This window comes from Seriola aureovittata, chromosome 17, assembly GCF_021018895.1.
Source record: "Seriola aureovittata isolate HTS-2021-v1 ecotype China chromosome 17, ASM2101889v1, whole genome shotgun sequence".
Taxonomy (NCBI): Eukaryota; Metazoa; Chordata; class Actinopteri; order Carangiformes; family Carangidae; genus Seriola; species Seriola aureovittata.
Window position 1 is genome coordinate 22,513,990 of NC_079380.1, and position 14,616 is coordinate 22,528,605.

The following is a 14,616-nucleotide window of genomic DNA, read 5'->3' on the forward strand; positions in this document are numbered from 1 at the left end:
TCGTCTTTCCATCAATTACCCATCAGCAGTTATCTTCAGATACATTTACCAATAAACCACGACACACAAAATCACAAAAAAAAAAAAAGGAATCACGTCTCAGGAGTGTTTTCTGATCCGTCTAAGCTCGCTCACCATAGACAGAGTGACACTGGGAGAAGAACAGTGGGTCTTGGGTCAGTAACACCAAGCAGCTGTAGGCAGACCACAGCAGCACCTCATTATTAGCACTGGCCAGGCAGTCGAACATAAACTCTATGAGGGGAAAAAGAGAGACGGAAAGAAGAGAGAACTTTTATGAGGGACCAGAGAAACAAGAGAGAAAAAGAGAACAGTGAATATTGTTGCTACACATTGTATGACTCCTCCGTAGCGTCATCACACCACTTCCACAGCATGGCGTAATGTCTTCATGCAAATGTAGCAGATGATAAACAAAACAAAACGTTCGCAATATTCTCTTTTGAAAGCCCAACTGTATTCTGAAATTCTTGGGGCAAGAGAAAAATACAAATACAATCCCCACAATGATGAGAAGATAGAGTACATATAAAAACAGCAGAGAGACAGACAACAAGAGAAATACCAAACGTTTAAACAAAGACAGGGAGTGGAGAGGGAACGCAGAGGAAGGCAAAGGAAATTATTTGTAGAAGGGGAAATCAAAGCAGGCAGCAGCTTGAATATCCAGCCCCTGTGTTTGCGTGTCTGCGTGTGCGTCTCACCAGGTACGTCAGCCTTGATGAAGGGAGCGCTGTACTGACTGGGAGAATGAACCAGGACACATGCAATACACTTAGCGCTGGTCACCTGCAGCGTCTCATCGCCACTCAGCAGCAGCTGGAAGACACGTTTTATGGGCTTTATTAGAATCCGCCGGTCAGCCAAAGACACAAACAGAAGTGCCAGGCTTCCACAGTGTTTACAGACTGTCTGAGGTACATAAAGTGTCTTCAACGCTGCCAGGTCGCTGATGACTGTAGGAGATGATGTAATATTTTGCCAACTGTCTAGCTCTCATCTCCTGTGCACTGTTTGTGCTGCAAAGTTGAAGTCTGAGGTTATTTGAAGACAATATTAATTCACTGGATCATTCATGCAACTACTCATTGACACTGTCCTCTGACACTAAAATAACATACTTAATGTGCTGGTTATGTCACTTAGTACCAACAGCAGCTACTAAACAAATCCACCATGTGGAAAATGTGGGATCAGCTGTTACAGTATTGTTTTATTCTGCCATGTTACACTGTGAATTAGACTTCAGTTTGCATGACTTTTCCCCCTTGTTTAGTTTTAGTCTAGTGCTGTTACTGTTGTTTGCCGACACGACACATTGAGTTTTTTTTTTTTATATCACTCTCTTTGCCTTTCAAGTTCTCTGTAGTTTTTCTGCAGTTGTTCCTGATTCACAGTCAATTTATGTGGCAGGATGAATCCTAAGAACAACATATTAATTATGTTTTAGGAAATGATTATATTCGGGTCATTATTTAGGTAAGAGTTAGTTTTATAGCCACTCAACACACACTACTGATCTACAAAAAGACTTCCAACGTCACGAGCTGTGCTGTAATGTGAGTCATGACTGAGATAATCTAACTAGATGTAATCTACACATTGATTTCCCAGACATGAAGCACAAATATTTTTCCAGGGTAAACCCCCACTGAATCCCTATTCAAAGGCACATTAATCCAGGATTAGAACTTCTTGTTATGATTATGGTCAGTGCCAGAATGCAGGTTTTGAGGGTGTGAGCAGGATGTTTGGACAGAGACCTGTTTCAGTATGAGAGGCAAATGGCAGTGGTCATGGGGCTGTTGCTCTTGGTTCTGGCAGACGACCTGGCTGTTGTTGGTGCGGCTGTCCTGGGTCTCACTGCACATGATCTGACTGTTCATCAGAACTGACACTGTCTCTCCCAGCTGCACCAGCAGCCACAGCAGGCCTAACAGATGACAGACAAGGTGTGAAAACGGATAACGATGACAAATACATGCACGCGTGTTCAACCTTTCACAAACTGAACATATTGAACAAATTCTAAACACATGAATTCATTTCCTGTGGCATCAGACAAAACTGCTGCTTTTGTTTTTCTACTGTTCATTGGTGAATTGGTCTGTTGCAGATACCACAACAAATAGTTTTAACGACATGCACTAGTGGGACTTATCAAACTACTTGTGCAATTATGAAAAACGTGGTGTGGAGACACTTCATGAGCTATAAAGAAAATCATAAAAATGCAGAATGCATCTTGCCGAAGCAAAGCATGAATTAAATATGGTTATCTTTACTGTAGCTACTTCTTAAACAGAGTTTACACAGATCAGGTCAGTCCTCATTCAGGAGTAATCATATGGACACGCCCATCATGCAGACCTAACATATGTAATAAACATCAACAATAAGGCCCAATGTCACAGTTTATACAGACGCACGTGGAGGCTCATGAGTTCTCTGAGGCCCGTCCTTGAATAGTGCAAAACACAGTGACATTAGCTGCATAGATCTTTTTCATTCCAGCCATCTGTTTAATTCCTCCATGTTGCTGCTCTCACTGGGGCTGGTGAGGGTGAGTTTATTAGGATTAAATTGATTTAAGATTTACACAAACAACAACACCAACGGCTCAACTATAAAACCTAGACTAAACCCATCTCTCACTCTATTCCAACTCCACTATGAATCTGACAACTTCAAAATTTCTCAAAGGTAATGACTCTATTTCCTTTTAAGTGACTCCTTTGCATCCTGCATAGACCCCGGCTGTGGTCGTCACCAAAGCACACCCTGGAGAGATTATTATTCTCATAACTCAGAACTCCAACAAGATAGAAACACTCTCTCATCTTCAGTGTGATCCCTCCTCTTGCTCCAGTTAGCCTCACCCTAGATTCTGCATCTTCAGAGAGAGAGATGACGATGGACATCATTTTATGGCCTATTAGCTGTTTTTAAATAAGCTATTAGCTTTTCTTTTTTGACAAAAAATAACCCCTACCAACTAGTGGAGACCTCTTGTGATGAGATAGCGCTCGTGAATTCAGTTTGGTTCTGGCATAAAAAAACCTGAAATGAAAAAACATAATTGCACCCCATGCCATAAAGTCTTTTACTCCTCTTTGAAGTCCACACCCTAATTGTCCTCATCCTAATTCTCTCCCAGGCAGTTGGTAGTGAGGTTATACGCTTCATAAATGACAACAAATTCATAATCGCCTTTTCCTCAGACTGTCACCAAAGTAGTTGTTGTGCTCAGCTAAAAAAATTTCATCCAATTTTAATAACATCCTCCCCTTATCTCGGCTCGCAAATTATATTTCTCAAACTTGCCTAAGCAAAGCAGAGCTCAACAACTCCAAACCTTTAGATGATAGCGACTCAATCTCACTTAGTCTATCCAGTGTAATAAATCTAAATGAGGCCAATAATATATGCAATTTTTCATCCAGGCAGCTAATGATGGGCTCAATGATATTTTTATACATTCATCCTGAGGAAATGAGTTTCTTCACAGACTGAAAAGTAACTAAAACTCACTCTACACACGTGGCCGTGAAATCTTCTACTTAAAAAGAAAAATGAATATTTTAATTTTCTGCTGCAGAAACATTTAGAAGATATCCTGGTTTTGCTCCAGACAGCTAAATTCAAAGGTATTACTCGACTGAAATGATTGAATATGATTAATAAAAAACTTTTTTAGGTTACTGTCATCACAGATTCCTATTTTGTCATGGTTTATCTTATTTCATGTGTCTGAAATCATCTCACAAAAGGTACTGCATGTCATCTGTGCATTATTATTCATATTTTCTTAAAATATAACAAGAAAAAAAAAAAGAGTAAATGAATGAATAAAACTGACATGTTTTTCTCACCAGTACAGTTGTTGATGAGCTGTGGGGAGCATGCATTGGCTAAGGTCTGCAGCAACAGGATACACACTCTGTCCCTGATGGCAATGGGCAAAGACTGGGCCGCCGAGCCCCCGGCTGTCCCGAACAGTTTGAGCCACACAAAAAGCACCGAAGCCTTCAGCGCTTCATCTGGGTAAAGCATGGCAGAGCACAGATGCTCCAGCAAGGGCACTGGTGGACAGAGACGGGAAACAGATGCACAAACACATAAACAAACAGAGGATCTACACACAATAAAAGAGGGGGATATATACAGGAAACTGGGTCGGTATAACCACATCGAATAAATATTTCACATAATAATGGGATATACCATGTAAAGTGGGTGCAGTCATGTGTCTGAAGATACCCATACGTTTACATTTTTCAAGAAAGGCCTTTGTTTGCTGGAGCGAGTGACACATGAGAAAGACAAAGACACCCGCAGGAGAGGTAATGGTTATATATTGTGAGAGAAACACAGATCAACAGACAACAACAAGAGCAATGAGAGGGATGAAGAGAAAAACCGCTGGGAACAAAGTGCAGCTGAATTTCACCTTAAACTCTTTAGCTATTGCAGACTATTGCAGAGCCAACAGTGGAGGGAAAGTTGCCATGAAGATGAAAGGAATGAAGACTGGCTGTTGGGGACAGAGTGCAGTAAAATGGCAGGCGGGGAAGAGTGAGTAGAGAAGATTAAAAAAAAATATATTGGGAGCAGGATAGTAGTCTTTTGTCTGAGCGCAATAGATTCCCAAGTACACTGTCTGACTGAGAGCATGATTCAAACTGGAAAGAAGGAAAAAAAAAGAGAGAAAGACACAAGGCAGAGAGAGAGAGAGAGAGAGAGAGAGAAAGAAAACAGAAAGGTAACAAGATCCAGGCAGTGGTAGAAAGGCCGAGTTAATGGAGGAGGTAAAACCTGAGAGTGAGAGGGTATGAGACAAACACAGAGGGGGAGGCAGAGACACGGGAGGAGGAGATGGGTGACAGTCATATACAGTACATGTTATTGCAATCCTATGTGTGCATTTACATTTCTTGAACACACACTGTAGAAAAACATAAAAATTAGTCTTGTGACGGTTTTTTTTTTGGTCCTGAAATGATCAAACAAGCTGTACTAATCAAATGTAGTTAGTTCAGCTCAGAGTGACAGACAACATACTCCCAATCATGCAGCCTCTGAGGCCTTAATATATTCTAAATACGTGCGATCTCCATCGAGACATGCACTTTACAGAAGGGATATTAGCCACTGAGATCCCTCACTTCCTGAGGACACAAGTGTACTGACTCTACTGCGTTTCAAAGTTTCCTCATCAGTCTGTGTGTGAAGAGAAACCATCACTGTTCCCACTGACTTCAGCGTTCAGTGTTCACCACTTTATGAATTAATCAGATTATATTAATGGTTTGACATTTTTGACATTCACATAATTTGCAGCAACTCAATATAAAAAAAATTGAACGACTTTGTTAATGTAGTTTTTCAAAGATTAATTTAGCCTTAATGCAAATTCTGCTACTTGAAGAATTATTCATAATATTAAAACAGTTCCATCTATGCAGAAATGTAAATAAATTAACAAGTAGAAAAATGAAAAGCATTAAAATCATTGCGACATAGTCAATAATGTCTAAGTAGAATTACCGCGTTGCAGGAAGTAGAGTATGGTCACAATCTCTGCTTCTGTTCTCGAGTGACAGCAGTGAATAATGGACACAAGTGTTTTTGCAGAACATTATGATGTCACAATGAAGTTGACCTTTTGACCGTTTGGATATAAAATGTCGTCACTTCATCATTTTATCCTATTAGACATTTGTGTTGAATTGTGTCCCAGTTGACCCGTGACCTTTGACCACCAAACTCGAATGCGTTCATCCTTGAGTCCAAGTAAATGTTTGTACCGGACGTAATGAATTTCCCGATATATTATTATATATATATTATTATATTCACAAGAACATGAGGTCACCGTGACCTTGACCTTTGACCACCAAAAATCTAAACAATTCATCTTTGAGTCCAAGTAAATGTTTGCACCAAATTTGAAGAGATTCTCTCGAGGAAATTTCCGAGATATTGTGCTCACGAGTCCAAAAACATGTTTTGTGAGGTCACAGGGATCTTAACCTTTGACCACCAAAAATCTAATCAGGTCCGAGACGGACGGGAAGATAACCTTGAGCCTTTACATGACAGGTACAATTAACAAAACTACCGCAGGATGTCATCAAAATTGTTCGATTGCGAAAAGTATGAAAGGATAAAGGTCGACATAATGGAAGACAGAGACGGGAGGCCAGCGAAGACAGAGAGACAAATAAGTAAAAAGCTGTAAATGTGTGAGCTTTGAACAAAAGAATAAACAATGTTATATTGCAGGACAGCGCCGGAGCTGAAGGGAGACAGAGGAAGAGAGAGACATGACAGAGGAGGAAAGTAAAACCCAAGCCCAGCTGCTCTGTGAAGCAGATCAAAACCCATGTGAGGCAGGAGAGGCTCCCAGACATGTTTGATTAAACCAAAATATATGAGGCGGCCAAGATGAGAACCAGGCATGGAGAGAGAGAGGGAGGGGGGAGGGAGAGAGTGAAGAGGGGAGGTGGGGGAGATAAGACATCCATAGACAGAGGATGGAAATGGAGGGAACAAAATGTGAGTGCTAAGAGGATGGGTGGGAAATAAAAAGCCTTACTGCTGTTTAACACATTTTATGGCGCATGCGTCCAAACACAGAGACAGAGACGATAGAAACTAACACATTAAACAATTTTCTTTTTTTCTTTTTCTTTCTTTCTTTGTCAGAGAAAAAAAAAAAAAGGTTCATTTCCATTTGCCTTGTTTACCGTTTTGCTGCCCCACTGTGAAGCTTGAGCGCTCCGTCCGTCTAGTGATCTGCCTTCTACAGTATCTACTGTTTTTCACTTGCAGCTTCACCTTGCTTAACAAACCCTTTTCACACTTCCAGTGTTTCCCACATGAAATATATTTGTTTGGCCAATTCAAATAACCCCCCACCCATCCAAAGCCGAAAAGAATCATCTCTGTATTTTTGTGTCTCTCTTTTTTTTTTAAATGTCTACATAAAAAGACGGTTGAAAGTGCAGACTGAGCTGTCAAAAATGGCGTATTAATGCGGAGTCTTATGAGAGAAATGATGTCCTTAATCACTTAGCTCCGTCACTTAACTTGTCTTCCACTTATCTTTGTCTGCCTTCCTCTTTCCTTATCTCATTAATGCTTCATCTTCCCTCCCCGCTCCCTCACTTTGTCTGTATCCACTCCTCAGTTAGGACCTGAGGGAGTAAGACACCAGCAAGGCGGAAATAAGAGAGGAGGGATGGGAGAAGGGAGAGAGAGAGAGAGAGAGAATGAAAAACAAATTCAAGCAGAGGAAAGTGATGGGGTGAGAAAAGCAGAGGGGTTAATCAGTTAGATAGGCAGGCAGACATCGAGGCAGAGAGAGGGAGAGTGAAATGGGTTGTGCTGCTCTGGGCTCATGTTGTCATTGCCGTGCTGTTGTCGTTAGTCCAAACAGCCCCACAGAGACGTGCTGAGTGACAGGCCACAGACAGGCACACACAGTCAATAGTGGCAGCCTGCATCTTGCATCAGCATCGCAACAACCCGCCGCTACCTGCAGCTGCTCAGGGGAGCTTGTAAAACTCATGAAAATACATGGGAGGTGGACACACGTAGCATAGTAAAAAATGACTGTGATGCCTGCTTATTCGGCTGAAGGCTCACTCTTGCCTATGAACACGAGCACTGAGGCATGACACAAACACGCCCACAGACGCTTGAAGCTGATTCACCGTGCCCATTAAACGAGAGCGGCGTAATGGTTCATTTGAGTAGACAGACATCATACAGGTGGGTTGTATCAGGGAATAAATCAGAGTAGTTGCGAGTGATACTGGATGAACATGTATTTGTAACTTTTCTTACTTTCTTATTTTTTAAATCATGAGCTGGCATGGGACTGGCTATGCAGACAGAATTTTAAGTATGGACACAGCACAGTTATCTCACTCCAGCTGGAGAGTAATTGAAAAGGTCATACAGTTAAAGAAATTGAAATGAGAAAGTTCAGGGGAAAGAATATGTAATATACAGTTTTGTGACTCTTTTTTTTTTGTCACCTCTCAGAAGCAGAGGGAGCGGAACCAGGCACAGCACGGGGAAGTGGACACGGTACAAACATTTCTGTGCAATTAGGATATAATTAAAAAGGTCAAACTAGGCCGTTGTGATTGTGGATATCCCTGGAAGGAAGACTAAATATTCTTTCATATATTCCTCTTCCATTGGAGGGGAACTTTGGTATTTTTAAAATATTCCTTGATCTCAGTGTCTGAGGTGAAAGTTGTCTATTCTCCCTCAAGGGAGAATACGTGTGCACAAGGAAGTCAGAGGTCAGAGGTCAGAGGTCAGCTTCAGATCAGTCGGCTGATGAGGTTTCATTTCTTTGCTCAAGGACACTTCAGCAGAGTAATTGTGGTTTAACCCGGTTAGAGAACAATCTCCCCACTAAATACATCAGCTTTTAATCCACTACTGAGAAAGTTAACAAGGCAATGATATGAATTGCTGACAGCATTTGCATGGACAACAGCTGTTTATCACCTAACGTCTAACAGCAATGTCAACACCAAAATGGACTCTTCTTTTTCAAAACAGGAACAGAAAAACAAAAAATAATTTAATTTCACATGAAAATACACTGTTGGTTTCGCTTCGCACCAGCGTCTGCTTAACTGTGAGATGTGATTGGGTGTCTGCTGCATCGTCTCACCATACTCAGTCACCAGGCTTTGGGCCACGTTGGGGACTTCTTCCATCAGGGTCCCCAAGAAGTTAAATGTGGGCAGGGAAGCTTTCACACTGAGCTGGTCACCAAGCTGGACAGGGAACGCACAAAGTAAAAATCAGATACAACACACATACAACTATGTAAAGAAACTTGTCGAACTCGCTGAAAATGGCAGAGACACATATTCACACTGTAAAGCTGCACGGCGCTGAAGTGCTGTGCAGGGCTCAAGATCAACGAGATTTCAGATACTCGACACAGAGACAGTCAGGGACGTTGTGCACAGAAATGAGCCAGTAATGCAAAAGAGGTGAGTTAAAAGTAGATGGGTGGAAAAAATAAACCAAACTAAGCTCTACAATGTAACACTTCTGCTTATGATATGTTATTTTTTGCAGGATTCAAATTAAAATCACCCCTTCAGGACAGTTATAGCACCGCAGCAGGTGTGAAAAAAATGTAGCTTCCACAACGATATTCATGATTTTCATTTTACTATGTTGACGACAACAACTCCAGCCACAACTGCTACAACACTCTCATTTATAATGCAGAGCCACTCACATATTCATTTGAGACATATGTCCGTAATTCTCTTTTTCAGAACTCAGAAAACAAACCTGTTTCTTTCACCAGTGCTCAGTCACACCACGGTAAAACTCTGTATTCTCAAAGGGTTCTTTAAATACATTCAGTCCAGAAGGTTCTAATCAGGCTCTATTCTAGTAAGGTAAATGAGACTTGTCTGCACCTGTACCTGGCTGTTTGCCCCCCTGTCATCATCAGTATACACAGCTTTACTATTTTCCACCCGCAGCATCGGCTACTGAATGAAGCTTTTCCACTGCTGCCTCCCCCAGAGGGGACACAACAGGAGCGAGGGGGGGGGGGCACACTGCCTGTTAACTAAACAACCCTCTGAGGATACGCTGCTAGTTGCACAAGCACTGTTGAAAGTTTTAAGATGTTGAGCGTGTTCCTGCGCCTGGATGTGTAGATGAGCAAGTGTGTTTCTCCATATGTCTGTACCTGTGTTTGTCTCACCTGTTTGTGCACCTCATCCAAAACAAAGCGATACAACACCTCACTCTGCAGCTCTGAAAGCAGCTGAACCAGCACTGGCAAACGTAAACACACACAAATGAATGCAGGTACGTACACACACACACACACACACACACACACACACACACACACACACACAGACACACACACAAATACACACACACCAAACAAAAAACACAGCAAAGCATTCATGGTTAGTTGCAGTTTTCTAGGAAAAACAAAATAACATTTCAAGTTCCTTAATTCAAAATTGATGATGAGTAATCCTGTTTTTTATCTCTTTTAAATTCAGTTTCATTTTTGAATTTTGTTCAATCAAAGTTTATCTCGTGAGTGACTGTGACAATGTGTTGCACTTTAAGGATCATTATATGCCAACAGTCTATACTGTTTATTAACATGTCACTGCCATAAGGACAAGATCCAGCTGTACCCCTCAGCTCTGCTTTACATGGCTTTATACAGAAGCTGGTGCTAGAAAAGATCTGGAAGACTGTCGCCTTTCTGTCTCCTCACACACTTACAGATATAATGACTGTATTATTTGTGGGGCTCAAATGAGTTTCAAAATGTGTTCTTCACACATTATCCGTAAAAAGAGCAAACGCAGTGTCAAATTTAAAGCACTCTACTAACTATTATAGGAAAGTGGTCCCTAAGGCATTGTAAGACAGCTACCATAAAATCATTCTGTCATTTGCACTTACCAAAACATTTTTGCATTTTGAACGACTTAGCTGCAGTGAGACAAATCTGCCTGTGTGCTAAAAACTGCTAGTTCACCGAGAGGCAAACATTAAGACAAGATACAGAAAAATCTGCATACGGCTGCCTGAAGAGAAATAGGTATTTCAGCTATGCACAATGCAGCAGTGACAGAATATTAACATGGAAAATAAGGTCAAAACCTTCAAAATTTTAGACACTGGAACAGTGAAGTCAATCACCTTAGTTATCGGCAGTGACCATTATCACAATCACACAGAGTTTGTGTGTAAGTCTCTAAGAAAAAGAATGACTCATACCTGTGTGTGTGTGTGTGTGTGCACTTTCACACTGTCTGAGAAATAGTGCACACACACACACGCACACACACACACAAATACACCACAAAGAGGCATCTCTTCACCTTGATGAACCTTTTCCAGAGTGGCTGGGTCCTCCACGGTGTGAAGCATCCCTAGGGACAGAACAGTAATGACAGGCTAGATATAAAAAGTAGACTTCACAAACCCACTGAAATGTACAGAGGTCCCAGGGAGGTGTAATAAGAAAAAAGGACGCCAGAAAGTGAAAACTCATATATGAAAAAGGGACAAAGTAGGTTCAGAAGTATGGCAGCTTTACAAAACAGAGGCTACAAGGTGCCAAAAATATTAAGTGGAGATTTGTGTTTTGGAGTTTTGAGCTGTAACTGATCAGACTTCATGGAACCCGTGTGTGAGTCACAGATGTTGCATCATCTGTATGTTTGATTCGTTTTGCGGTAAAAAAAATAGAAAAAAAAGATATATCATGAAGCAAGTGTGTAACAAATGACAACAGTTCTATGCTGCATTTGTAAATACTACCATACATGTAAACAAGTTACACAATAGTGTGTAAGGGGGGGGGGGATAAAAGACATATTTTATATTGGATTATGTTCTCATGGGTAAATGGTATAGCTCAGTTCAGCAGACCACAAGCACTGTAATGGCTCTTTTAATGTCTTGTCTTATTGGTCAGAGATTTTACAGGCTTACCATTTTACCATATATTCTGTCATTGCACTAATTTGATTGGAGCTAAAATTGTATAGGCCTAATACTTTATGCTGCAATAACCTAGATAAGTGTATCCAGTGAGGGGGGAGTATCAGTAATATCCTCTGATGATGCAATACCATAAAAACACAGTTATAATCATAGCAGTGGTAGAGTGGAACTCACCAGTGCTATCTAATACACACACAATATTTTTGACTTTATATACCTTCACGATAAAGGGATAAATGCTAAAGTCATTCCCTGCTTGAAGATTTGCATCAGTCATTCTGCTTTGTTATCAGATGTGTTGTTGACTGTTCTGAATATTACATAGAGAATTTGTCTGACTCTGCGATCAGCAGAGTATGAAACTGCATACTAAACAAATTTATGCCAATAGCTGATATTTTGTGCCACTGTGGGTTTTATTTGAACTATTTCAAAAAAAAAAGAGTATTGACCAAAAAATGTATTTTTGATTGAAAGGAAAACATCTGAAATATTTAAACAGCCAGAAGCAAAACTGTCCACGTGACTATAATCCATGTGAATTATTTTAGAGGATCGATAAATTGTATATAATTAAACTATACAATGACAACACAACTTCACCTCATATTTAACATAGCTGTCGTGAAAAAGGAAAATCAGTCGTATTTACAGGACAAAGTATGATACTCTGTAATTAGTAAAGGCCCAAATATCTGCCTAGTTCATCAGAAAATTAATGTATTGTATGGTTATGCCCATAATGCGAAAGAAATGTTATCTATGTGAATCTTGTTTTTATTTATTTTTTAAAATAAAACTGTATTCTGTTGAATATTGTGAATATCCCTATATCTCACTGCTCAGGAAATGTGATAAGATCTAAAGTCTCAGTTGTTCAGTCTGACCTTGCAGAAAAAGTAGCGATGTGACTGAGGCACTAGCACAACTGTGGAATGACGAGGTGGAGATTAGTTCCAAGGAGAAGGAAAGTCATGCAACCAAACTCAAGCCAGCGAGATGTCTGGAACAACCAGATGGTTAATAACGGTCAGTATCAATTGGACGATCTGTGCACTGCTCAGTCCCACTTACTGTAGATGCTTCCTGTTTTTTAATGAGTAAGTGGCCTTCCAAACAACCCAGAAAAGTCCAGTGCTTCCTAATGATTCTTGCAAGTCCTTCCCTCACATCCTAATCTTGTGTTGTACGTGACACTGTTTCTCACCCAGTAGTGAAGCTGTAAAACGCATAGAGGCTCTGTTGTCCTGTTGGAGCAGCTCTCCCAAGGCGCCTGGAGAACACTTCAGCACCCCACTGATACCAGACAAGGCAACAAACTTCCTCACTGACTGTACAACAGAGACAAATTGAGTGAGAAAGACAGTAAAGAGAGAGTAAATAAAGCCTGTGCATCAAGGGACATTAATAGGATAATGTTTTCTCCATAAATATTTTCTGTTAAATCCTAACAAGTACCTGGGAAAGGATATGCTGGTGGATGATACACACCTATAACTTAATATACACTTTTCAGCTATAGCTATAGTGGACAGGTTAACTCTGGTGGGAGGAAAGCTTCACATTTAAATAGGATGAAACGAGTTCATTATATAATCCTCACCGCAACATCTTCACTCTCAATCATTTCAATGACACAGGCCACACAGACCAGCAGCCCGCCGCCCTCGGCAGGTCCCAGTCGACCGCTCCATTTCGGGTCATGTCTGAAGTGGATCTTGTCATAAACAACATCTACGCTCATCATGATCCTCCGTTTTCAACTGTTGAAAACTCGGTTCCTCAGCTCGGCGGTCGAGTTGAAAAGCTAGCTAGCAACTGTTATTAGCCGACGAGTAAGCCGTTACTGAAGTTAGCTATAGCTTTTTTTCCGCTAGCTAATTAGCAACTTCGTCCGTCCTGCTCGTCAAAAACAAACTTTTAAATTGCAGTCTGTGTTTTCTTATGTAAAAAGTACGTAAGTATTGATTAAGCCATCACATAAAATACCTTAAATTGGTAAACTATGTAGCATGTTAACCGTCGTGCCACATTAGTTATACAACTACAGGTTATCTGCTCAAACTTTATACGCCCCTCCCCCACCTTTCAATCAAAACTTTATTTAACAATATACTGTTAACATTGGTACAAAGGTACAAAAATAAGTATAGTGGCAAAGAATACACGAGTACTGAGAACATTTTATCATTATGTTTAAAAAAAATCATTAGAAAAGTAGCCGAAAAAATATTATTTTAAAGTTTAAAATTACCAATAATTACATAGATGTGCTGTGTAAGGATTTGTCCTCAGAGATACTTCTTTCATACTGTGTGTGTAAGAAGAAGAAGCTCAACTCACTCAAAAGTAAAAAAAAAAAGTTGGTTAAAATAAGTAAATTAACAACATTTTAGAGGCTTGTTATTATTCATAGTAACAAATAATAACTCGTGGGATAAAGTATTAAGAATCATTATTACTGTAAATATCTGAGTCCACTGTAAATCACACCAAAACTTCTATTGTTATTTCATATTAGAAACATTTTTCACCATTCACAATGATCTATAATCACTTCTGGAGATGATAGAGCACTGAATACATTTTATGTATTATTTTGAAATGAATGTCTTTGATAATAACACTATAATCCAGTTGGCTGCCAGAGAAGTAAAAGCCAGGATAGGATTTTTTCCAGATTACATTATCTTTCAAATGTGAACTCCAGCAGAATTTATCTCTGAGAAGAATTTATGAAACATGTTTATCATTACGTTTCTTCTCATGCCATTCATAAGCAATGAAGAAGGTGCATCCAGGGACTCTTTAATAGGTGGATTGATTCAGATTTAAAGGTTCTGATTTAAGAGCTTTATTATTTGACAGGATTTGTGAAGTTGAGTCTATAACTATTGGAAAAATATTAGAATGTTCTTGATATTTCTGTAGAATCTCAAATATTATCTTAGTGACTGTGACTGGCAGTGATTGAGGCACTGGCTTTTATTAAAACTAGTCATGGAAATACTTTATCTGTCTTACCATCACATTTATAATTAATTTTTGTACTTGAAT

General features: G+C 40.0%; 1 protein-coding gene across 2 annotated transcripts in view; it reads right to left on the reverse strand.

Annotated features, from left to right (window-relative positions):
* LOC130185912 (meiosis inhibitor protein 1) overlaps positions 1-13,628 on the reverse strand; it is a 58,618-nt gene extending 44,990 nt beyond the window's left edge. For both annotated transcript variants that reach the window (XM_056402666.1, XM_056402665.1), the window contains exons 1-9: positions 13,163-13,628; positions 12,767-12,890; positions 10,932-10,982; positions 9,782-9,855; positions 8,720-8,825; positions 3,894-4,103; positions 1,785-1,954; positions 726-840; positions 136-255 (exon numbers count right to left, since the gene is read on the reverse strand). In XM_056402666.1, coding sequence (XP_056258641.1) covers positions 136-255; positions 726-840; positions 1,785-1,954; positions 3,894-4,103; positions 8,720-8,825; positions 9,782-9,855; positions 10,932-10,982; positions 12,767-12,890; positions 13,163-13,306 — 1,114 coding nt within the window. In that variant the 5' untranslated portion in view covers positions 13,307-13,628. The remainder of the gene's footprint in view (positions 1-135; positions 256-725; positions 841-1,784; positions 1,955-3,893; positions 4,104-8,719; positions 8,826-9,781; positions 9,856-10,931; positions 10,983-12,766; positions 12,891-13,162) is intronic.
* Between the last annotated feature and the right edge of the window lie 988 nt (positions 13,629-14,616).